The sequence below is a fragment of the Giraffa tippelskirchi genome, chromosome 1, assembly GCF_054371585.1.
Source record: "Giraffa tippelskirchi isolate mGirTip1 chromosome 1, T2T-mGirTip1v1.2.pri, whole genome shotgun sequence".
NCBI classification, from domain to species: domain Eukaryota; kingdom Metazoa; phylum Chordata; class Mammalia; order Artiodactyla; family Giraffidae; genus Giraffa; species Giraffa tippelskirchi.
The window spans coordinates 84516342-84541780 of NC_137275.1; the positions used below are offsets into that span (position 1 = coordinate 84516342).

At 38.1% G+C, this 25439-nt stretch overlaps 1 protein-coding gene across 1 annotated transcript in view; it reads left to right on the plus strand.

Annotated features, from left to right (window-relative positions):
- Window positions 1-25439, plus strand: part of METAP1 (methionyl aminopeptidase 1) — a 50249-nt gene that overhangs the window by 4055 nt on the left and 20755 nt on the right. The window contains exons 2-4 of the mRNA XM_081596591.1: window positions 16359-16410; window positions 22073-22185; window positions 23142-23202. Of these exons, the coding sequence (XP_081452717.1) occupies window positions 16359-16410; window positions 22073-22185; window positions 23142-23202 (226 nt within the window). The remainder of the gene's footprint in view (window positions 1-16358; window positions 16411-22072; window positions 22186-23141; window positions 23203-25439) is intronic.

Below are 25439 nucleotides of genomic sequence, written 5' to 3' on the forward strand. Positions count from 1 at the left end.
ATATTTTTACTTAAGATGCTTAATTTTAAGACAAATTTTGGTTTTTTTAATGAGTAAAACCTATTTCACTTGAAATGGAGCTTTACAGGAGTTTGTGATGTTTGATGGTATTTCTTGATAGCTGTATCCATCTTATTCAGTAGTAGTTGACTAGGTTTTATAGTAGCTTAGTAGTTTACTCATAGTCCCAAAGAGTTTGTAAGAGTTTTTTGAGGATGGAGGCTGTGCTGTACTCATTTTTGTATTTCTCGTAAGTACCTTGTACACAGTAAGCACTCAGTTCATTAAATGAAAGAAAAAAGGTCGTTAGGCTTGAGAAGGAAAGGCAAAGAGCAGTCAAGCCCTTAGTGAACACTCCAGGGCAGATACTATCTTGGCTGTAGTTAAAGGATCTGCAGAGAAGGACCTGAGTGATTTGCAGCCCTTCATAAGGCATAAGAACTTAAAGGGAAGGAGCCTGGGTTTGGAGTCTTACCTGGGTTTTTTGCGACCATGTCCTTAAGTAGGTTGTGTCCTGTTTTGTAAGACAGGGCTAATGATGCACCCTCCTTATAGTTGAGGTGAAGGTGAATAAGAGCTTGCAAAGTGCCTCAACACTGTGTTCGGTAAATAGTGTTGTTGCACATGCCTTATGTCTACTACCATTGTAGCTAGCCATAAGGAAGGTTTAAAATGTTTGAGGAGGAGCCTTATTTGTTATGAACATTTTGAACAACTTCTTGGAATAGGTTCTTTCAAAGAAGTAGTGGTCATGTAAAGTGACTGCCTGGGTCTTCAGTAAGAAAATGAGTGGGTGGGCATCTCGTATGTTGGAGTTGGAAAGTGAGGAAAGAATTGTACTTCCAATATGTAGGTCTTTGAAATGTAGCCCTGTCCTCTAAAACACTTTCTCCTTTGATAACAAAGTTCCTGACATTTCTAGGGATTTTCTTAAAATTCCTTACATTACCTCACACTATTTCTAGATATTGCTGTAAGATAGCAGTATCCAGTTGTGAATTTTTTTTTCTTAAACAAAAATAACTTTTATTGTAGAAAAATTAGAAAATACAGGTGAAAGGTTGCTTGGTGATAATTTTTGTAAGTCTTTTGATGGGTAGTCTTACAAATATTTATGTATTCCTACATACACTTATGTGCGTATACTTGTATGGATTGTTATCAAAATAACTTGATCATATACATAATCTTAGGGAATTTGCTCTCTTTTATGTCTTAAGTAATACATTTGGAATGTGTGTAATGGCTCCATTTACATTATCCTTTGTAATGGCTGAATAATATTTTATGTGATAGGTGTACTGTCTTGTATTTACTCATGTATGGTTGAGCTTACTTTCTTTTTAATTTTTTAGCTGCTGTTTAACTGCTTTTCAATAAACGTTCTTGTGAAACTTTAAATCATTTTGATTACTTGAGAGTATAGAGTAATGGTGGGGCTGGTATATAAACCAAGGATTGAACCCACATTGAGGTGCTGGTAGTTCTCACAGTGTAGTTAATGGATTATTACTAGTTTGAGAACCTCCTGGTGGTGGATGGAGATCTCCTTTTATTGACATGCTTGTATTATAAATGCTTATGTTGGAGTTTTGGCATGAATTATACTTTTATTGTAGAACTTGTAAAAAGCAAACATCATTTGGTTGGTAGATAATCAAAAGTTTAACCAATCTTTAACTCCGAGTTACTTTTTTAGAGATTGAAGGGTTATTGGAAGTAGATATGAGCTTATACTGTTTATATAGTTTGTGACAGAAGTGGTAGTCACTTTTTTTTTTCTTCCTTTTTTTTTGGTGCGTCTTTTTCAGGTTTAGCATACTTGCACAATTTTTAGTTTGGTCTTAGTTAATTTGGTGGGGATGCCAGACACATAAGCCCATGGCTAAACGCATACCCAGCGTGGTGGCTCCTTCTGTATAAATGAGGAGTTGTCTCTGGTATTAATAGAAAATCCATTTAGTAGATGTAACATGGGCAGGAATATGCTATAGGGCAACCGTTGAGATTCTCTCCATGTTAAAGCTCTAATGAAACAAAATACAGATATAACCATCCTCTCTGCTTGATCCTGAACCTTTCTTGATTCAGTTTTAACATGAAGCTTGTGCTTATTCATACTTTGGCAGCTCAACAATTATAAATCTTTTTTTTTCTTTGATTGGTATTAGCCTTGGGTCTGACTTTGAATAAAGAACAGTTTAACACACCGTGTAAGCTAGGCCCGCCTTTCTCAGTGTGTATATTTAGCTGCAATAGTTGAACGTGGGAGAGGGACCTCTGAAACTTCCTCTCAACTATTCATTGCAAATGATTTTTCTTTTTGTGCACTGTTCACAGTAGCTAAGTTGTGGAAACAACCTCTGTATATCCATGGATAGATAAATGGGTAAATAAAATGTGGCATAAACGTATAATGGCATACTAGGCAGTTTTAACAAAGAAGGGAATTTTGCAGTGTGCTGCAGCATAAATGAACCTGGAGGACTTTGTGCTGAGAGAAATTAGCCAATCATTGAAAGTGATTCCACTTAACATGAGGTACCTGCAATTGTTAAATTCATAGGCTCAAAGAGTGGAATGGGTGAAGGGGGAATTGGGGAGTTAGTAATCAACAGGCATTTAAGTTCAGTCCTGCAGATGGATAAGTTCTAGAGATCTGTTCTTTACCATTGTACTTTATACTGACACTTAAAATTATTAAGAGGATAGGTCTCATGTTAAGGTTCTGACTATTTAAAAAAAAAGGTCTCTTTTTTTTTTTTCCCAGTAACCTGTCTGTTTTATAGCCAGGTTCAGTGAGGACTTCTTCCTGATACACTAGAGCTCTGTGGTGTCTGTTGGAAGGCATTCCTAAAATCCCTGTCATGGGGTCTGCTACTGTGGCCTTTGTCTAGGTCATAGGCTCAGGCCTCTAAAAAGTGGGTAGGGTATAAGTGAGATTTTGTGACTTTAGCAATTTTCTTATTATAAAGTGGCAGGCAACAGAGATGTCTCCATCTCTGTTGAGAACTTGTATTAATTGGTCCTGCCTTGATAAAAGGTGTAAAAGGGCAGCCCTTTGCATCAGATTCTGAAGGTTGCCCTGCTTTATCAATCAAGCCATGAGCTCAAATCATTCAGTAAAATAGGTAAATTGTAAGTGCCATTAGGTTTTAGATGTGACATGACTTTTTTTTTCCCCCTCTCTGATTGGGCATTTATTTTCTTACTGATTATTTCACTAACTGGTACTAGTGATGGGCTTAACTATTTGAATACTGATAACCTTGCATAGTTCACTACTAAAATGTAGAGGAAAATATAAATGGAGGTATTACATGATTTAGTATTGCTTTTGAATTTAAGTTTTTAAGTACCTTAAAGTCAGGATCTGTATTTTTTTAAAAAACTCATTTGTTTTTATTAAATGGTGAATAGAAGAAAAAACTTAACAGTAAGTCAACCATAGTATCTAAAGAAATATGGTACAGTAAATGCCTCTGTACTTAACCACCTGAATTATTAACAAGAATATATTAATGAAGCAAGTAAAACCAGAAAGCACCTATGTGTCTCTCACCTTAGAGGTACTTCCTGTTCTGAGTTGCCTTTATCATTCATTTGCTTTTCCATGTATTTGATTCCTTAGATAATACATTGTTTAGTTTTGATGTTTTTGAAGGTTTTATAAATCACTGCATGTAGTCTTCTGCAACTTTCTTTCTTTATATTCTGTTCTTGAGATTAACCCTTGTTGCATGTAGCTCTAGTTCTTTCATTTTCATTGCTGTATAATATTTGTGAATTAATGTATCAGTTTATTCATTCCTTTGTTGATGGAAATTTGGTTCTAGGTTTTTACTGTTATAAACAGTACTACTATAAACATTCTTGTACCTAGCTTCTGATGCCTATGTGCTAGAGTTTCTCATGGGTATACAACCAGGAGAAAAGTTCTTGGGTCATGGGGTATGTATGCATTCAGCTCTGTTTTGACTGAGCCAGATTTTTTTCCAGTGTGATTGTGCTTATTCTACCATCAGGGGAAACTTTATGTTGTTCCATATCCTAGCTAGGACTTGACATTAATAGACATTTTGGGTTTTGCCTGTTGTGTTACTTATGAATAACTACGTTTGTTGGGCTATTTTTGCATCTGCAAACCTGCTAAAATTTACTATCCTCAAGAGGCTTATGGTTACTTGTATGGACAGGAAGTACTTAAAAAAAAAGTTAAATGACCTAGAGGTGCTAAGTGAAAGTTATAGACAAGGAATTTTTTTCTTTTAATTATTTTATAACTTTATTTAGTCTTTCTAGCTTTTTATTGTGATGATTTTCAAACATACAAAAGTTTAAAGAAGATTCTTATAGCTAATTGCAGTATACAGTCACCTACATATTTTGCTCTAATTGCTTTATTTATGAGTTCTTACGTGTATTGCATTTGTATATGTATTAGTTGAAAATTTTTAGGTCACAGACAACATGACACCACACGCATTACATGGTTACATGTAATCATCTTCAGCATGTATCTTCTAGTGACAGGGATATTCTTTCTTACTTATTAATACAGTACCATGATTACACGTAAGAATATTGCCAAGAATTCCCTAATATCTTCTGATAGTCAACCCTGTTTGAATTTATCAGTTATCTCCTAAACATCTTCAGTCGTTGTGTTTTTGGTTAATTTTTGGAATCAAGATCCTTTCAAAGCTCACAAGTAGTGTGTGATTGTTACATTTCTTAGTCTTAGTATAGAACAGTCCTTTCATCTTTATTTTCATGATGCTGGCTTTTTGAAGAGACTAGTCAGTTGTCTTGCAGAATGCACACGTCCTTGGTTATCTGATTATTTCCTTGTAGTGTCTTTGAGTTGTTCTTTTATCCCCTGTCTGTTCTGTCAGGATTCACTTGACAGGATTCTGAGTGATGCTGTGTACTTCATATCCTATCACATCAGGAGGCGCTCCTGAGTCTGATCACTTGGTTAGGAAGTGCTGCCCGCTCACTGTACATTTTTCACTTTGTAATTAATTACCTACCATAACACCTTTGAAGGATAGTGGATTCTGTATCCTTTTGACCTTCCTCCAGTAGTCTCTGATTGTTCCCTAGCTTTCTGGCCCAAGGCAAATAAGGTTTACCTTGTAGTTTCCCTGTCCCAGATCTGGAACCCAGCCTGTCTCCAGGGAGCCCTTGTTTGTGGTAGGAATGTCTTGAGAAATCTGGTTCTGCCTGCTCAGTATGCTCCACGCCCCTGGCTCGAGAAGGAAGGTACTGACACCTTCAAGGAAGTTTGCTGATGGCTCTGGAGGACACAAATAAAACTGCTAATGGGCAGTTCTTCAAAGCAGCGTAGTAAAAAGGTGAAAAATGGTATAGGTAAGGCCCTAGAAGGCCTCCTGAAGGAGAGGTTAAGAAATGGATTTGGGTACACTGAAAAAAATAAATAAAAAGGTAAGTAAAAAGGTGTCTGTTAGCGAGACGGAGAGGACTTCTCTCCAGGGGAAGGATGTTTATGGAAGTAGGAGCAAGCTCAGGCATGTGCGTTACAGCAAGTAACCACAGCCTTGCAGTGGTGAAGAGTCTGAGTACAGAAATATAAGCAAATAAAATGATTGTTAGCAGACCCAGAGACTTTGTGTTCCACTGAGTATATTTTTTTAAGATGTAAATAACCTCCATTTGTTTGTTATAAAAAGCAGTGCATGGTCTTTGCATAAATCTAAAACAGAAGTGTTTAAAGTGAAACCTGTGTCGTGATCGTATCCTAAGAGTATGTTACAGTTTGGTTTATTATCTTTTCAGACTTTTATATATTTATTACCTAGAGGTTAAGAGCATGGAAACTGTCTCAAGAGAGCCTGCATTTAAAACCTGGCTTTGCCATTAATTAGCTGTGTGGGTTTTTTTTAACGTGTTAATTTTTCTGTGCTTCCGTTTTCTCATCTGTTAAATGGGAAATAATAGAATCTACCCTGTAGAGTTGTGAGGATTAACGGTTGGTGCATTTAAAGGTGCAATTAACGGTTACTGCCTAAATCAGTGCTTGGCATATGTGGTCAGCATTCATGTATTACTTGTTGTTTTTATGTTTTTGAAACAAAACCAGAATCATTGTTCTGTATTACATACAGCTTTGTAACTTTTAAAAAATGAATTTCTTTTTTCTGCAGGTAAAGAACACACAGAGACATTACCATCCTAACCATTTTTACGGGTACTTTTCAGTGGTGTTTATTATATTTGCATTGTTGTAGAACATATCTCAAGAAGTTCTTTAATCTTGCAGAACTGAAACAGCTCATTAAACAGCTCTCTTTTGCTTGCTCCACCCAGCCCTGATAACCACTATTCTGCTTAACTTGTGGGGAACAGCATGAGTATTTTAAAAGAAACATTTTCCAGGTGATTCGAGGACCTATTCAGAACTGAGAACCATACTACCTCATATCAGCTCCTAAAACTTGGTAGACATCTCTTGGTGTTAAGGAAAAAGTGGGGTAAAAGCTTTACCATTCTAGTATCAGTAGGTAGTCTATAGCCAGTGCTTTGGTGCAGTGAAATAGATGGGAAGCAGAGTAGTGAGACAAAGTACTGTCAAAGGAGTGCTGAATAAATACATGTGCCCTGTTTAGGCATGGGGTGGGATGGGGTGTGGTGTGGACACTTTATGAAGGTAGCATTTGTAGTAGACTGAAGGGATAGGTAAAACTTGTGAGGACAAGATGTAAATCTGAGTGTCAGGAACAGATAGATGAGGTCGTGCAAGGGAAAGGAAAGTGCGATCTTCTCTGGCGGAACTCTCACCCTAGTTTAGTGAGGTTGTTGGTACATTTTTCAGAGATAAGGAAGGAAAGATTGCTCAGGTAAGAGTCAGAGGTTGATTCTCCAGGGTGTGAAGAATAAGTCACTCAAGGGTTTTGAGTGGTCCTAGTCAGGTAAAGAAATGGGAGAAGAATGAGATTGTGGTCTAAGGAAGGAGCACTGTTCCGTCTTCAAGAGTTAACTAGGAAGTACAGAATGTACTTGATGCTGTCAGGGGTTTTGAAGACTGTGCCCTTGTTAGGTCATAGCCTCAGCAAGTAAGAGGATGGCAGGTGTCTTGAGAGGTATTTATTATGAATACTTTGGTTCCTTCATTTCCTCAAATATTCATATATTTTGAAATACAAGTCTTTAGCTAGGTAAGCTGTTTTGTGAGACAGTTTCTCGGTTTATTTAATGAGAATAATCCTATTAGTCCTCTTATTTAAAAGGTGGGATTTGATGTAGGTCTCACAAACCAAGTACAAAATACTCTGAAATCCTCTGAGGAAAATACAGGGCTATTTATTTGAATAGCTGATTTTTAGTGAATGTGATGAATTTCAACATATTTATTAATAGTTGATGATAGCTACATTGAAATTTTAATTGGGAGAGAAATTGACATGGTATGGCATTGATCCAGTGCATTGTAAGCTTCTTTAGAACACCAGGTAGTCTGAAAAATATAGAACACGTTCTGCTTTTTTAGGAGTAAGTTGATAATCTTATTGAAAGTTTTTTTTTTTTTTTCCTGAAATAGAATCAAGGAGGGTTATTTCTAAATCTTGGCAGTTTTTCCACAGCTACGACTTTTCAGAGTAGATATGAAAAGAAAATAGTTTACCATGAATATTTAAGGTGGGTACCAAAACTTAACTGTTGGTCCTTGCATATCATCTTGGGCTTTTTACTTTGCCCAGTATGAAGTGACAATCAAGGAGAAGCATTTTGAAATATAGTTTCTTTAAAAAACTTACATTGCTTTTAGTTTGTTCACAGTTTACTAGAGAATCAAATTAAGAGAGATCACCATGAAGTAGATTATTAATTGAATTGTAAAGGCAGTAAATGCTAAAGGGTTTAGAAGATGTGTCATTTCTCACTGGGGGACAGGAAGAGTTTTACAGAAAAGGTTGTATTTAAAATCATTTGTTGTTATCTTCTGAACTCTTGAAGGAAAGTATGGTTTGAATGGAGGGGAGGAGGGCATCTGATTATTGAAGCTTAATTGCTTTGAAAGATAAGATATGTATGAAATTGGGCATAGGTCAGCATGGTACCACCTCCCTGCTCCTATCCCAGTCAGAGCCCCTCTTTTTTTCTGTTTAAATACTAAAGAGTTCTAGATTTCTTGTTACAAGGGTTCTGTGATCAGTAGGGGTAAAAAGAAAACTTGGCACCTACTCTGATACACTCCAGATGGCATGCATTTGCAATTAGAATAAAAAATTCTTTGTTTATTTAAAATTCAAGAAGATTTGATGATTGAATTTTTGGATGTTGTCATGTTGCAAATAACATTACCTTCTGAGTGGAGAAACTTGGAACAGTCAACAAATAATGGTCACTGTGTAGATGTGCCCACTGTGAGAGGTGAGTCACAGAGAACAACAACATTAGGAAGGATGTGAGATTGATGTGAAAAGAAAGAGTAATGTGATTGTCTTTGCTGATGCCTGCCTGACAAGCCTTGTTCACCATAAGGTGACATCCCCCAGGGAGAGGTTGAAAGAGGCGAGCCGTGTATTTTGGCCACTGGGGGGATAACCAGTTGTGGAGCAAAGAGTAGGCTGTCCAGTTGGTCACACTGTGAGCAGAAAGTATAAACACATTGCCTTAATGCTGTGTTAATTGGTTTAAATCTACTTTAAGTGACAAGATGCCTTAACTCAAAACAATTTGTCTTTCAGATAGAATCTTCCTGCAGCTGGAAAATGGCATTCAACTTAAAATACTGGCTGTAGAAAAGGAACCTAAATATATGTGCACTGGACATTTTAGAGATTATGCCAGTTATGTGTTCAATATGGCTTTGATTCTTGAAAAGACATGCATATGGCTTAGAGTCAAATATTCTAATACCAGGTATTTCTTAACCTGGTGTTAGTTTTTCCAGTTTTATTGAGAAATAATTGACAGAACATTGAATAAGTTTAAGGTATTGTTGTATAGTCACTAAGTCGTGTCCGACTCTTTGTGACCCCCAGAGACTGTAACCTGCCAGGCTCCTCTGTCCATGGAGTTCTTATTGGAGTGGGTTGCCATATCTTTCTCCAGGGGATCTTCACAACCCAGGGATTGAACCGAGGTCTCCTGCATTGGCAGGTGGATTCTTTTTACTATTGAGCCACTGGGAGAGCCCATTAAGGTATACAACATAATAATTAGATATTGTATACTTTGTGAAACAGTTACCACAATAAGTTCAGTTATTATTTATCACCTCACAGTTTCAGTTTTTTTCCCTTGTGATGAGAACTTTTTAAACAACTTTCAAATATACAATATTGTTAACTACACTCATCATGTTGTACATTATATCCCCAGAATTTGGTTTTCTTTCCATCACTTTAAACTGATTTTCATGGTTATATTTCTCTGTCTTGATTATTTGGTTTTAGGCCTTGTCACTAAGTTTCCTGGAATTGAAGAAGCGAGTTTGGCAGTTACACTCCTCACGTGCCATGTGGCTGTCTTCTGACTTGCAGAGTGCTTTTGAGTCATGTAGTCTACTTGCCACTTAATAGTTGTGTGACCTTGGGCAGGTCATTTAGTGTGGATCAACTTTTCTCATCAGTAAAATGAGTACTGTATAAATAGTATCTACTTCATAGGATTGTTAGGACTTAACATATGTAAAGTAGTTGGCATAGTGACTAGCACATAGTAGGCTCTACATAAGTGTTATGTATTATTATTACAGTATAATTACTTTTCCTTCCTTGTACAACTCCATTCACTTAGCTTTCTATGTAGTAAGTCCCCCTACATATGAACCTTTGAAAGTTGCAAACTCTCAAAGATGTGAACGTGTGTTTGCATGTCCAGTTGTGTTTAAATTCATGTGTCTGGTATACATTGTCACATGCATCCTCTACAAGAGGCTGTGCTTTTGTCTACTTTACTGTACTGTTGCCACGCAACATGAGGAGATTACTAATGAAGGCCTGATGGAATCGGAGGCCCAGAGGAGGGACCAAGAGAGACAAGAGGAAGAAGTAACTGAAGAACCAAAGAGATTCACAACATGGGAAATGGCAAGGGGATTTTCTTTATTTGAGGAGGCGCTGTTAGTTTTTGAGGCATAGGACCCAAACGAAGAATGGCACATGAAGGTTGCAGAATGCCGTCCAGTGCTACGGATTGTCTGTGATGAGAAAAAAAAAGTGCTACTGCCTAGATATTGCTGGATTGTAGTTTTAAGAGAGTAGATAGAACTGAAAACATCAGGGAACCAGAACCTGTGCCATCACTGTCAAGCATGAGTGAAATTGCAGCTTCCCTCTGTGCCATTGCTGACGATCCTTCAGCTCTGCCATCTCCCACCGCCCCTCCCTCCTCCAGTCAGGAGCTCTGGTTGCCCGTTTACTCAGTGCCAGCCTCTGTGTGCCCGCTGTTGTACTGTACTACTGTACTTTTCAAGGTACTGTACTGTAAGACTGAAAATGATTTTTTATTTTTTGTGTTTGTTTTTTCTGTATTATTTGTGTGAAAAGTATTATCCTATTACAGTGCAGTACTATATTGTGTTAGTTGGGTACTTAGGCTAACTATTGGCCTTACAAACATGCTCTTGGAATGAAACTTGTTTGTATATAGGGGACTTGCTGTAATCTGTAGACGTTTTGTAGATAATCTTTATCAAGCTGAGGAAATTCTCTTCTAGTTTACTGAGAGTTTTTATTATGAGTGGTTGTTGATTTTTGTTTCCAACTATATTGTGGATTTTTGTTTCATCTTGCACTTATGTTCCTTTCTGCTTTATGTATTTTGAAGCTGTGTTGATATATACGATATAAACTGTTACATCATCTTAGTTATTTGACCTTTTAAAAAAATCATTATGTAATTTTCCTCTTTATCCTTAGTAGTTTTCTTTGTTATTGTCATACTGGTCCTGAGGCTCTGTTTTCTTTTTTTTTTTTAATCTTTTCTGTGTTCAAATGAGATAGTTTCTTTTGGTCTTCCAAGTTCACTGGGTTTTTCCTCTGTCATCTCCTTTATGCTACTGGATGCTGCTGTTGTGCTTAGTCACTCAGTCGGGTCTGGCTGTTTCTTTGTAACCCCTTGGGCTGTAGCCCTCCAGGCTCCTCTATCCGTGGAATTTTTCAGGCAAGAATACTGGAGTGGGTAGCCTTTCCCTCCTCCAGGGTATCTTCCCAACCCAGTGATGGAACCCAGGTCTCCCACATTGCAGGCAGATTCTTCATCAGCTGAGCCACCAGGGAAGCCCATGCTACTGAATATATCCAGTTAATTTTTTATTTTGGCTATTGTATTTTTCGGTTTTGAAATTTTCATTTGGTTTTTCTGTGTATCTTTGCGAATATTTTCTTTTTTTCCATTGATATAAGAGTGTTTTTGGCTGATTGTTGGAGCATTTTAATAATAGCTGCTTTAAATTCTGTCAGTTAATGCCAACATTGGTGTCAGCTTAGCACTGGTGTCTGTTGACTCACTTCCCTTAGAAGTTGAGATTGTCTTGGTTCTTTATATGCTGGATAATTTTAGATTGTATCCTGTGGAAAGTTTTGCATATTATGAAACCTTGAGTCTTGTTTAAATCTTGTGGAGAATGTTGATATTTTAAGTTTTAGCTGGCTACTAACTAATCTGGTTAGAGTCAGCCTGCAAGTCCTAACCTGCCTTCTTTGGTTCCAGTGTCAGTTCAGTTTTCAAAGCCTTTGCAGCGCCATTCACATCTGTCCGTGAGACATGAATGATGTTCTCTGTTAGTTCTGTTCTCACACACATCAGTAGTTTGTATTATGAACAACTTGATGGGGTCACTCTAGGAAGCTCCTTCCTTGGGAATTCTCGTTTTTGGTTCTCTGGCCAGAAAAGTGGGGTTTTAGGTACCTACCTTTGCTGTATGTCATGACTGTGCCTTTGTCTGGGCCAAATGACAGGAGGACACAGACAGAAGAAAGTAAAAGGGTTTGGCCCCATCCTGTCTGGACTGCAGCTTTACTGATTAGAGAAGAAATACCTCCTGCTCAGCACTTTGCCTCCTACTTGCCTCAGGATCACTTGGGGTTTGGGGTGTGAGAGGACAGGGATGAGAAGAGAAGGTGGACTGTACTCTGAGCACTAGGGGTTCCCTTTTCTGTTCCTTGAGCCAGGATTGGAGGGCATCTGGACCACTCTGTGTGTGCCCTGGTGGTCACCTCTGTGTTGCTCCTGGTGATTTTGGTGGGGGAGGATGGTAAACTCATCACCAGCTCAGTGGTTCCTCAGATAGCCATGCCATACATCCTATTTGGGCTCTGTAGCTCCACGAAGTCCGTGAGTCTGACTTTTGTCTCCTTTGCAGTGTGGCTACTGATGTCGCTGCTCAGTGCTTTTCTGGGACCATGGCACCTAGCTGGCAGAATCTTAGTTCCCTGGCCAGAAATGGAACCTGACCCACAGTGGTGAAAGCGCTGAGTCCTAACACTGGACCACCGGGGAGTTCCCAAGCTCAATGTTTTTTAAATTAAAAAAAGAAAACCCCAAACCTGCCTTCCTGTTTGCTTTTGTGTCTGCATAGCCTATAACTCTGCTGAAGGTTGGTCACAGGTTGCGCACACACCCCTTGAACTGGCAGGCTGTTCGTTGTTCTTGGTGTTCTTTGCTGTTTTGACTGGAAAGTCTGTTCAAACTTGAGGTTGTTCCCACTCTTGGGTCCCCTTCCGTGATGCGCAGGTTCCCTGAACAGTGATGCTGGGCTGTGCCTAGTTGCTCAGTTGTTTCTGACTCTTTGCAACCCCATACTGTGGCCCGCCAGGCTCCTCCTTGTATTCTCCAGGCAAGAATACTGGAGTGGATTGCCATGCCCTCCTCCAGGGAATCTTCCCAACCCAGGGTCAAACCCAGGTCTCCCTCATTGTGGGCGGATTCTTTACCGACTGAGCCATGCTTCTGCTGCTGCTAAGTCGCTTCAGTCGTGTCCGACTCTGTGCGACCCCATAGACGGCAGCCCCCCAGGCTCCATCCATGGGATTTTCCAGGCAAGAGTACTGGAGTGGGGTGCCATTGCCTTCTCCGGACTGAGCCATGAGGGAAGCTGAAACAGTGATGCTCATTAGCTACAAAGCCCACAGTCATCACTGGCTGCCTAATGGCCATAAGTTTTCATCAGCTAAGAATTCAGACAGGGTTGATGCACACATTGAAGGTATATAGGTGTACCATCTTCTCAAATTCCAAATTTAAATTGCTTTTAAAAATAATAAAATGGATAATAATTAGAATTGAGCGCTTGTTATTGACCACACATTTTTACACAGTTTTCCCTACGTTAACAGTTGAGGAAAGTGGGACTTAGAGATATTAAGATTTTTTTCCTCTGTGTTGTACAGCTTATAAGTCATCAAGCCAGGGTACAGGTCTGACCTCAAAGTCCATGAGTTTTGCCATTGCCTGAAACTTAGTTTAGAAAATCGTGTGAGTTTTAAGTTGTTCCTACTTATAAGCCCTTTATGAAGTATGTATTATCCTTAGTAATAAGTAGATGGTGGATTTTTGGTAACATTTTAAATGCTTCTTTTACCTCTCCTCTCTGATATTCTTTCCCCCTCCCTTTCTTGATTTAAATTGGTATGTAAACTTCTGTGTTCTCTAAATTGAATCACTTGGGATAGAGATGTTATTTTATTTAAGGAAATATGCGTCAGCTTCTGTGAGGGTAAAAAAAGATGCTGGGTGAGGCAAAAGTATTTTGTTCACATAACCTATTTAGAAAAGCTTTATAAATAGGTTGTATCAGGTTGCCAATTATATAAAGGAAGATCTTATTTTGTAATTTTGATATGCATAAATTTAGTTACCACAGATTAGTTAAAACCAGTCTCTCAGCCACATAGGTAATGACATGAAGTACATGAGACTTTACCTCTAGCTATTCATTTCTCATATGGCCTCAGAAATCACAGCCCGACACCTTGATTAGTGAGCATCTGGCCCCTCTGCTTTTTTCAAAGCCTGTCAGTGATTGGTCCCTGGGCATCTGTCACTTGGTTCTCTTGTAGACAGCAGAGCTTGTAGTTGCCTAGCTTTCTTGTTCTACAGTGATAAACTTATATGACACTTTACACAAATGAATCATTGAAAGAAGGAATTGGCTAAGAAGAAAATGCAACAAAGAAATGCTAGGTGTTGGTGCTGGATGTGAAACCTAAGTGGAGCATAAATCGAATTGTAGAAGAATTGTAGCTGACTGTGGGGATGTTGACACTGCCCACCATTCTAGAGACTCTAGACATGCAGTCAGAGGAACTCAGAAACAGGCTGGTTATTATAAATGAGGAAAATGGTTGTGATGAAAAGAATCAATAGTGTCTTAGGGGAAGGGACATCAACAAGAACTTTACATTAAAGGAACTCTCATAGGTATTAAAGAAAAGGCAGTGGCACCCCACTCCAGTACTCTTGCCTGGAAAATCCCATGGACAGAGGAGCCTGGTAGGCTGCAGTCCATGGGGTCGCCAAGAGTCGGACACAACTGAGCGACTTCACTTTCACTTTTCACTTTTCATGCGATGGAGAAGGAAATAGCAACCCACTCCAGTGTTCTTGCCTGGAGAATCCCAGGGATGGGGGAGCCTGGTAGGCTGCCGTTTATGGGGTTGCACAGAGTCAGACACGACTGAAGCGACTTAGCAGCAGCAGAGGTATTGAAAGTGCAAAAGATAAAATTTGGAAGCTGTTGCAAAGCTAGAAAGTATACCAAGCATGAAAAAGATGCTCACTCCATCTACTGAGTTATTCAGTGGGGAGAAAGCACGCAGGTTCAGATTAGTCCTGATAAGTTTTTTTTTTTCAACATTTTAACTTATTTATTTTTAATTGGAAGATAATGCTTTACAGTATTGTGTTGGTTTCTGCCATACATCTGATAAGTTTTTGAATAAAAAAGTAAAATACTCTAATTTTCAACATATCTAATGTTTTAAATTACAGCATACTAAACAAAGTTTTCAGTTTCCTGTATATTTATAACCTAGAGTAAGAGAGTTTTTAATGTTTTGGCAAAAAGTTTTAAAGGCCATGGAACGATTTAAATTTTTCCTGTTGATTTTAAAGATTGCTTTTTACGGTTACAGATTATACAATGGTTTTTAATGGTTCTACACTACTATGCATAGCAAGGATTGCCTTTATTAAAAACTAGTGTTTTGGAGTTCTTCAGAACCATTCTGTGTACTAACGGAGTTTTAATTTTGGATTTGTTAATGGAGATCAGGGATGCGTAACCAAGTTGTCATCAGGTTGTTCCTTTGTTTAAAACCCTTTAATGGCTTTCGTTATCATTAGAATAGAGCAGACTCTTCAGTGTGATCTGACCCCTGCCTCTGTCTTTAGTTCTTGTGTTCTGCCTCGTCTCATAGCACTGCCTATTTTACTTTTTAGCCCTTAGGACTTAAGAAAGTGAAAGTGTTAGTCGCTCAGTTGTGTCTGACTCTCTGTGACCCCATGGACTGTAGCCCACAGGCTCCTCTGTCCATGGAATTGTCCAGACAAGAATACTGGAGTGGGTTGCCATTTCCTCCTCCAGGAGATCTTCCGGACCCAGGGATCGAACTTGGGTTTCCTATGTTGCAGATAGATTCTTTACCATCTGCACCACCAAGGAAGCCTATAGGCTTCCTTAGGATTAAACTATGTATTTAATTGTGTAATTAGCCATGTAATATTTGTCTGAAATGGACCTATATTATTTACTACCGAATGCCCAGCACCTGTGTACATATAAACATATGCATACACATCTGTTCAATCATATCAATATACAGTGCATGTTACAACCACAGGGCACTCTGTACATTATATGTGCATAGATATATTTTTCCTGTGGAGGAGAATGGTTACTTTCCCAAGATTCTCAAAGGACTCAGTGGTCTGAAAAAATGAAGTACTGCACTATAGGAATTGGTACAGTGAAATGAATACTCAGCCTAGATGGTATCATTAAACATTAAAGATGTTCACTTTCCAGTCTCAAACTGCATTTAAATATTTGGACATATAAGATATTACATATAGCCCTGAACGAGCATTTAAAATTACTGCATTGTCTATAGAACATAAAATTCATTTTAAAAATGGTTATCTGTGTTGGGATATACTAACATAGTAGTGACATATGATGAACTGGGAATCAAACTACTATAAATCATGGGAGAATCTGCAAATTTTTCCTTATTTTTTTTTCCTCCTAGTGTACGATTGCTCCATTGGTTCAGGGTTCTTTTCAAATACTTCAAAATAATTTGATAACATAAAATTGAAATATAACTATGACTAAAATGTTTCCAATTAAGGAAAGTGACACTGATTTTCATGTTTGTTCTTTTTAGGAATGTTTTAAAGGAAGTTGGGCAACTCACAAGTTACTGCATAAGAAAGCAAGTAAGTAAAGTTACTTATCTCTATACTATTTTTCTTAGAAGTGACTTCTTGCAGAAGACAAGAATGTTCTGACAGTGTAATCCAGAAGCTAGAATTAGGACAATTTTGTGCTTTGTGGTATTCAATCCTGTAAGTAAAATGTGACTGAGTAATACCTTTATTAATCTTGTATTGCATATGTACCGTGAAAACACAAGATGGTTGCTATGATAGTTGGATTGGCTTGAGCAGTACCAGAGAATGTCCTGATCTTGGCATCTGGTGCCCTCTCTCTCCTGTACTTGAAGCATTTGCCTGTTGCAGGCAGGGGCACAGGAGCTCCATTTAATCCGATTGCTTTTGTTTTTGCCTCGTGTCAATTTCAATTGCTTTGTCTAACTCAGAATTGTATCACTTTGTTTTTTTGGTGTTTTAATGTTATTACTTGTAGCCTAATGTTTAATTTTCTTTTTTGAAGTTCCTTTGTGAAACACCACAAAGTCAAACTATTGGCTGCTTTTTTAGCTATTGCTGTCAGCCACACTGATCTATCACTGATTCGAGTCATCTTTCCTGCTTTGGCGACTCATCCTATAAATTTAAGCCTTTTAGGGTGGCTAACTCAAGACAACTCATCACAATTACTTGAAAATTGACAAGGACTTTTTGTTCTTAAAGCATTGCCATCCTGATGGATGAAGGAGTGGCAGACGGTACATGGTTCTTGGTATAAGATTTCTTTTTCAACCTAACTGATTTTGGTATTTTTAGTTCATCTACTTTATATTTTTAAGGAATTTGCTGATAAAGTTTGGTAGATTGTTTTATATTTATATACCTTCAAAATCTCATTGAGATCAATTTAACCACCATTTGAAGGAAAAGGAAATAAAAATTTAAAAAGACATTCTGTGGTTATATAAAGTGAAGTCTGCATTTAGTGGAAGTGCTAAGGCTATTGTGGGAGGAAATATGGTTAGGGATGAGGAAAAGTGATTGTGAGTAAATGAGTTTAAAAAAACATAAGTGACAGGATTTGTTACTTCAAATTAAAGGATAGAGATAGATTTAAATATGCCATTTTATTTTATTTACTCATACTTTAAATACTGTGCATCAGATGTGTTAGGTAATTTTAGAGCTCTTTGAGCCAATTATTAACATTTTATTACCCAGGAACTTCTGGAGGAAGGCATGGCAACCCACTCCAGTATTCTTGCCTTGAGAATCCCATGGACAGAGAAGCCCGGCGGGCTACAGTCCATGGGGTCACAAAGAGTCGGACGTGAGTGGGCAACTTAGTGTGCACGCAGGCACCCAGGAACTTAAAGCATAGGGAACTGAAGGATTGAGGTGAAAGAGTATGCTACTAAAAGAACTTGAAACGAGTCTCTTCTCCAAGTGTTTGCCAGCTCATTGAAGTGTGCTCGTTTCTTCAGTATTGGGTTTCTGAAGATAGAACTATTTCATTATGACTTATACTACAAGACAGTTAAACAACTGGTGTTCCCTAAGTAATTTTTACTGTACTGGACTGAAACTACTTGTGTTTTACGTACATCTCTGGAGTTTAGTATGATGCCATGTTTCAGATTGTGTCCTCTTGGATCTGATGGGATTAGGTTCACGGGGTGAGCCTAATATTCTTGATCCCTTTGGGTGGTGTTGGGTCAAGTCAGCCCTCAGGTCCTGTGTTTTTCACACCCTAATAACCATAGTGGGTGACAGTCTTAGAGGAGGGGATGGTGTGGGGAAAGATGATCTCCAGAGCTAAGAAGAGTATTTGAGAAAGGGAATAGGAGAAAAAAGAAATAAGAGATAGGATTGGGCTGGGAAGCAACCAGGGCGTCTTAAAAGATAGCTCCTTAGTCCAAGAAGTAATAGTCAGACAGTATAGCAAATAGTTCTGTGTACTGATCTCTAATTAAAGATGACTGGTTTGTATTTATGTTCATGTGGGATATTAGTCTGTAATTTGCTTTTATATCTTTGACTGGATCAGGCATTAGAGTAATCCTGGACTCATAAAGTGGGAAGTGTCTCTTCCCTTTCTTTTTTCTGGAAGAGGTTGTGTCGTATTGGTATTATTTCTTCTGAAAATGTTTGCTAGAGTTTGCTAATGAAATAGTTTGGACTTGGAAGAGTTTTATTGGTTGCAGAAGTTAATAAGGCCTCAGGAAAGTTCCAAGTGTGAGTTAAAGAGCACCATTTATTTTTCATGTGTCCTAGGGAAGAAGACCACTTGGCTGTAACGTCTTGAAAAGCCTGTAATGCTGATGCTTGGGTGCATCTTTCCTACGCATACCTACTGCCAGAGTTTACGTAGTATTAGCATTTGCCTTTAGTCTGATCTGTGTAAGTTGTAGCACTTCACATCTCAATACTGTATTAGTCTGTACTTTTACACTTAGCACTAACACACTCAAGTTTCTTTGTCACCGTGTCAACGTGTTTGACAAGTGTCTTTTGAATAGCCAAAAATATGATATAAAAACTCACTTAAAAAAAGAGAACCTCTATGGGAATTCTCTGACAGTACAGCTGGACACAATGCTTTCACTGCCGTGGCTGGGGTTCAGGCCCTGTCTGGGGAACTAAGATCCCCACAGGCCACGTGGCGCGGCCAGAACAAACCAACCACCTCTAAGTAATACTTTTTCTTCTACTCTTCTGCCCCTCCAAGCTAGTGTGCTTGAGTTTTGGATTGTACAGGGAAGAGGTTAGGTAATATTTCAGAACTGGTTGCACCAAGCTTTGTGAGCACAAATTACTCTAAGCCTCACCTCCAAACTACCGAAATCATGGGTTTGTTGTGAGAGTTAAATGGGCAGTAATTAGTAAGTGCTCAACAGCCACTTCGGAGAAGGCACTGGCGACCCACTCCAGTACTCTTGCCTGGAAAATCCCATGGACGGAGGAGCCTGGTAGGCTGCAGTCCATGGGGTCACGAAGAGTCAGACACGACTGAGTGTCTTCACTTTCACTTTTCACTTTCATGCATTGGAGAAGGAAATGGCAGCCCACTCCAGTGTTCTTGCCTGGAGAATCCCAGGGACGGGGGAGCCTGGTGGGCTGCCGTCTATGGGGTCGCACAGAGTCAGACACGACTGAAGCGACTTAGCAGCAGCAGCAGCAACCACTTATTGGGAGAACTGAGTCAGGATTGTGGTCAGAAAATTCTGTCCCAGGCAGAGCTTAGATACGGGCAGTTTTTTGTGGAAGCTGACTGGAGGAGGCCACGTGTTTTAGAGAAAGAAGAATGTGATATGTACTACTTGAGATCTGACCTTGTATGTATCGGGTACTCTCTGGCACCACCTGCAGCTCACCTGGCCCTGTTGCATGGTGATGTTCGAAAGACGGCTTACAGGTGTTTGTTTCTGCTGTCCTGTGCTTTCACAGTCCTTGTGAAAAGAGCAGTTAGTGTGCAATTTTGTTACCAACCCCCAGTCCAATTCCGGTTTATTGGATTTCTGTTATGTGTGTAGGACTTAGGGGCTTAGATCAAATTGATCCTTAAATTTTAAGTAAAATTTATTTTGGAAGAGTGACTTTCCCTAAGTAAATTATACCTAGAGATTAGAAAAGAACCTGCCATATTTCATTCTTGTCTAGCTAGCTTTTGGGTTATAATGCTTGTTTGAGGTCTGCTTTGAATTCTCTTGAAAATTGATTGTGGACAGTTCAGAGTCCAGATCAGTAAGAAGCTTTGAAAGGTTTTTACATCCTTCCTTTTCCCTGCACTCTCCCTTGGAGTATGTTAAAGCAAAAAGCCTGCATCTTGATTGCTGTTCTGTGCTTTGTTTCTGGTGAAAATTATTCTTGAGTTTCATAATTCAGACAGAAGCACTTGGTGCTATCACAACTAAAGCAGGTTATCAGTTGGCCTGCATTTTGAATTATTTTCTATAATGTTTGGGGGCTTCCCTGGTGGCTCAGATGGTAAAGTGTCTGTCTGCAATGCAGGAGACCCGGTTTCGATCCCTGGGTCAGGAAGATCCTCTGGAGAACGAAATGGCAACCCACTCCAGTACCCTTGCCTGGAAAATTCCATGGATGGAGGAGCCTGGTGGGCTATAGTCCACGGGGTCGCAAAGAGTCGGACACGACTGAACGACTTCACTTTCACTTCACTATAATGTTTGGTCCCAGTGGCAATGAATAGAGTCCATTTTTGTCATGGAATGAAAAACAGCTTTCCTATTGACATTAGCATTCACAGAGGCTTTCTTGAACTTCATAGGGGAGAAAAATACCTAAAATTCAGTAACGTAGTAGAGCTTTTCTTTCTCTTTTCTCTTCTTTTACTTCATATGTACTATTATAATTATATTTTCTTCCAAAATAATGTGAATGGATTGGTTGTATTTTTGCATTTCTTGTCAATTGCACGTCAAGGGTCTTTCACTCCCAAGTTGACCACGTGCTTTGTGGAGAGAATACTCTACTAGAAAGCAGCATTTCCACATTTCTCTGCCCATGTGAACCAAACTTCCCCCGTTCCCTCATCTGAAAAATGAGAAAATGAGACTAGATTATCTTTCTCTGTTGTTGTTGATAACTTTAGTTGCCATGCTATACATTATATCCCCAGGGCTTATTTATCACATGACTGGATTTTTGTACCTTTTGACAACCTTCACTCATTTCACCATTCCTCTTTAGCTTAAAATGATATCTATTCTCCCATTTTGTATTTTAAATAGATCACTTAAAGGGGAGTTTTTTTTCTAAAATTATTTGAACCCTGACTTTTAAAACCTGTGATAGCATAACAGTAATCAGGAAAAGATCGGTATGCATTGAGAAGCGTATAGTCTGTTACTTGGTGTGGGAGGGATTTGAATTCCTGCTGTTTAAAGTCTCAGGTTTGTAGTTCTGTTTTAGTTTGTAGATAGAGCAGTGTGCTCAGGTACCATTGAGGGTATGTTCTGTGTGAAAAAGATTTTAGGTGCATTTCAGTTAATGCAGCATTATATATTATTAACTAACCTGGTAGTGGGGTCTTTGGTTCTTATGTTTCTAATGAATTTTCAGTAACTTTTGATTGATTATTCCCTCCCCCTATCTTTGCTTTTTCCTACTCCCTTCTGTTACCTACTTCCTTCTGTTACCTCCTTCCTGAAAAAAGCAAATTATACTCATATAAAATTTTCAAAGCAACTTAAAATGTTTACTTGACAGTCTGTCATCAGCAAAGTGAGAAGTTTTGTTTTTTTTTAAACTTTAAATTTGCTTGGGGATTATTTAGAATCTGTTCTTCTAGTAAAAACATGGAACCCATTCATAATGTCTGCCCTCAGCTGGGAAGTTTTGCCTAGGCTCACATTTTATATTTCAAAAAAACAGGCTTCCTGTAAATTGGCATTGTAGAGAGAATGCATTTAGCATTTATTTGAGAAAAGGAGTTTGACCATGTGCTGTTCGTATTCAACATTGTGTAAAAACTGACGATATGTTTAGTTCGGGCTTTTTCCAAGACACTTAGATCTTTCAAGAGTCAGAGGGTTGTGGATAGAGCAAGAACATAGTATTTTGGGGATTCAGGTTAAGGTGGAAGTTTCCTTGATTTTGTGCCTGGGCTCTTTGGCTTGGCATTCAAGTATGTGATTGTTAAAAGTATGCTGCTGCTTAGTAGCTTGAATACTGAGGCATTTCTTTCTCTCATTCATCCATCTCCCAGAAGATGAAAAGGCCAAGCGAGAAGTGTCTTCCTGGACTGTAGAAGGTGATATCAACACTGATCCATGGGCAGGTTATCGATATACTGGAAAACTCAGACCCCATTATCCACTGGTGAGTAAATAAGGTAATAAAAATTTAATATTTCTTTACATCAGTCTTCATAATTTTCAGTTTCCTAAAAATGGTTCTTATAATTTGTATTCCGTGTATGAATCATGTCATCAGGATTAAGGTTACAGTCTAGCTTTTTAGCTTTCATGGTGTGTTGTTTACAAGTTAGTAGGGATAATTGCCAGTCATAGATGAAGCAGAAGAAATTTTAGGTTAAGGATCAAGACTTCTTTAATTTTTAAAAAAGAATGAGGTAGAATAGATATTTTTAGGCCAGCATACATAATGGGAGTATATATTACGACTTTTCTAAAATTTTTTACTGTGATATATTTCTACTTTAATTTAGATAAGATTTTTCTGCCACTCTTGCTCCTTCCTATGTTTTTGGCAGACTGACTTCAGAGTCATAACCTTGGAATTGACTTAAGTTGAAATTTGTCATTCTCAAATATTTAAATTCTTTTTACTGTTGTCTTTTTATTAAAGAAGTACATCTTTAATTTTTAAAATTTGGAAAAGTATAAGAAAGTCTCTTTAATTGTAGTTTCCAGAGATAATGACCAGGAACATAATGGTGTACATTTACTTCGAGACAACTTTTCGTTATTATTTTGGTTCACCAATTTGTTTGGAACAACACAGGCACGTTCCTTGTCTGTGTGTAATCTTAAATCTTCAGTGCCCTCTGTCACTCTCTCTATTACTTACATATTCTGGGAAAGGGCATGACAATAGCATCAGGAAAGTAAAGCTCAATCTTCATGAAATAGATATGTTGTGATATTTAAGATGTCATGTAAAGCTTTTTTTTTTTTTTTCATTTAAATGAGATGAATGAACTTTTTTATTTGGTATTTATTCCCCCACTTTTAATTGCATTGTTAGTAGATTTTAATAATGAAAATTACTTTCACATTTGAATCAGATCCACCTAACCTCTTTGTTGTTTTTAGATGCCAACAAGGCCAGTGCCAAGTTATATTCAAAGACCAGATTATGCTGATCACCCTTTAGGTAAATTCTGCTATGCTGTTACTTCATATTTTCAGTTTATGAGCTTGATGACTACTACAAAGGAAAAGAGTACTTTTTTAGTAGAAAATTTTCATTGCTGCATTTCTGATATTTTTTTTTCCAAGATAAACTAGAATATTTGAATTAAAAATTCTTTCCTCACACTAAAAATCTAATCAATTCTGAAGACATTGTTTATATAGCTGTTAAAGGCTACATCCAACATAATACTGTATTTTGTGTTGTTATATCAAATTCTAGCTTTTAAAAAGTTATTTTAACATGTTCTCCTGCCTTAATTAAATAATACCTGTTTAGATAAAAGCAGATGGTAGAGGCCCTGAGTGCATGCCTAACTAAAGATTCTGTACTGTAGCAGTAATAGAAATAGTAGTAATGGGGTGATAATAATAGTAATAGTGATGCTGATGATTCTGTAATTGATACTTATTTTTTCATAACTGTGTGTCAAGCATCGTGTCAACTTCTTTACATGTATTACTCCATTTTATACTTTGAGCACTCCTGAGGTGGGTTCTATTGTCGTCTCCATTTTATAGTTAATTATAGTGAGACACAGAGAAGATAGGTAATTTGCAGCATGGTGGCGGTTTAGTCGAGAAGTCGTGTCCATCTCTTGCAACCCCATGGACTGTAGCCTACCAGGCTCCTCTGTCCATTGAACTTACCCAGGTGAGAATACTGGAATGGGTTGCCATTTCCTACTCCAGGGGATCTTTCCTCCCCAGGGATTGAACCCCAGTCTCCTGAATTATAGGCAGATTCTTAACACTGAGCCACCAGGGATACCCAATTTGCAGCATAGGTTCTGTGAAATTACTGAGTTTGCATGTCAAAAATGGTTGAATATCAGCATTTTCATGTGGTTTAATCTACTAAACTAAGCTACTGTTGTTTTTCTTCTCCAAGAAAAAAAGGAACTGTATTAAGTTCTTATGAATCTAATTTGAAAATTTAATTAAACTCCATTGTTTCAGATAAATTGAAGGGAAAGAGTCTGAATGATAGAATACATACTGTTGAGGATGTATAGTTTTATATCAGTGTATTTAATACTCTAGAGTATAGTTTTAAATTGTATCTTTAAAAAGTACACAGATAGGGACTTCTCTGGTGGTCCAGTGGCTAAGACTCTGCGCTCCCAGTGTAGGGTGACAGGGTTCAATCCCTGCTCAGGGAACTAGATCCCACATGCTGCAACTGAAGTTCCCACATGCTGCAACTAGAGATCCTGCGTTCCGCCCCCCCCACCCCCCCGCCCCGCCCCAAATACAGCAACAAAAAAGTACATAGATAAGGTAAATTCTGGTAGGATAAAATGTTATGAAGGGAAAAGTGAGTACGTTTTCCCAGAAGTAATTACTGTTAATGATTTCTTGCAGAACTTTTCAGCAGTCTTCGTTGTGCGTACACACGGTAGCACTCTCTCCATCCAATTATACAAAAAACATATACACCTTTTCACCTTGTGTTACTGTATTTTATGTTGTAAATATTCCATATAAGTTCACATTAAACCATTTCTTTTCACTGAGTGAAGTAGTCCACTGTGTGTACATGTTATAATTTATTAAACCAGACGCCTATTAATTTATTTCTAGGTTTTTCCCAATTTATTTCTAGATTATTTCCAGGTTTTTATTTCTGCCAATTTGACCACAGGAACTGTTCTTGTAATTACATCTTTGTGCACAGGTCAAGAATATTTCTATAAGCAAATTGTCTGAAGTAAAATAGCTAGATTACAGGATATGTGCATTTAAAAAATTTTGAGAGATAATTACAAATCTCAGCGATTCTTCAGTTAAAAACATGTGAGAGTCTTTTCTATCTTCCTCAGCTTAGTATGTTATCAAGTTTTATGATCTGTGCTGATCTGAAAGATGAAAAATGATACTTTGCAGTTATTTTAATTTGCATTTTTAAGTTATGAGTAAGGTTGAGCATCTCTTTACTTTTATTATTTATTTATTTATTTATTTAATTTATTTATTGGGCTGTGCCGGGTCTTAGTTTCAGCATGTGGGATCTAGTTCCCTGACCAGGGATTGAACCCGGGCCCCCTGTTTGGGAACTCAGAGTCTTAGCCACTGGACCAGCAGGGAAGTCCCCATCTCTTTACTTTTAAAAATCATTTGTATTTTTCTTTTTGAACTATCTGTTCATATCCTTAGCCTTTTTCCCCCTTCTCAGATTACTTAGTTTTTCCATACTGA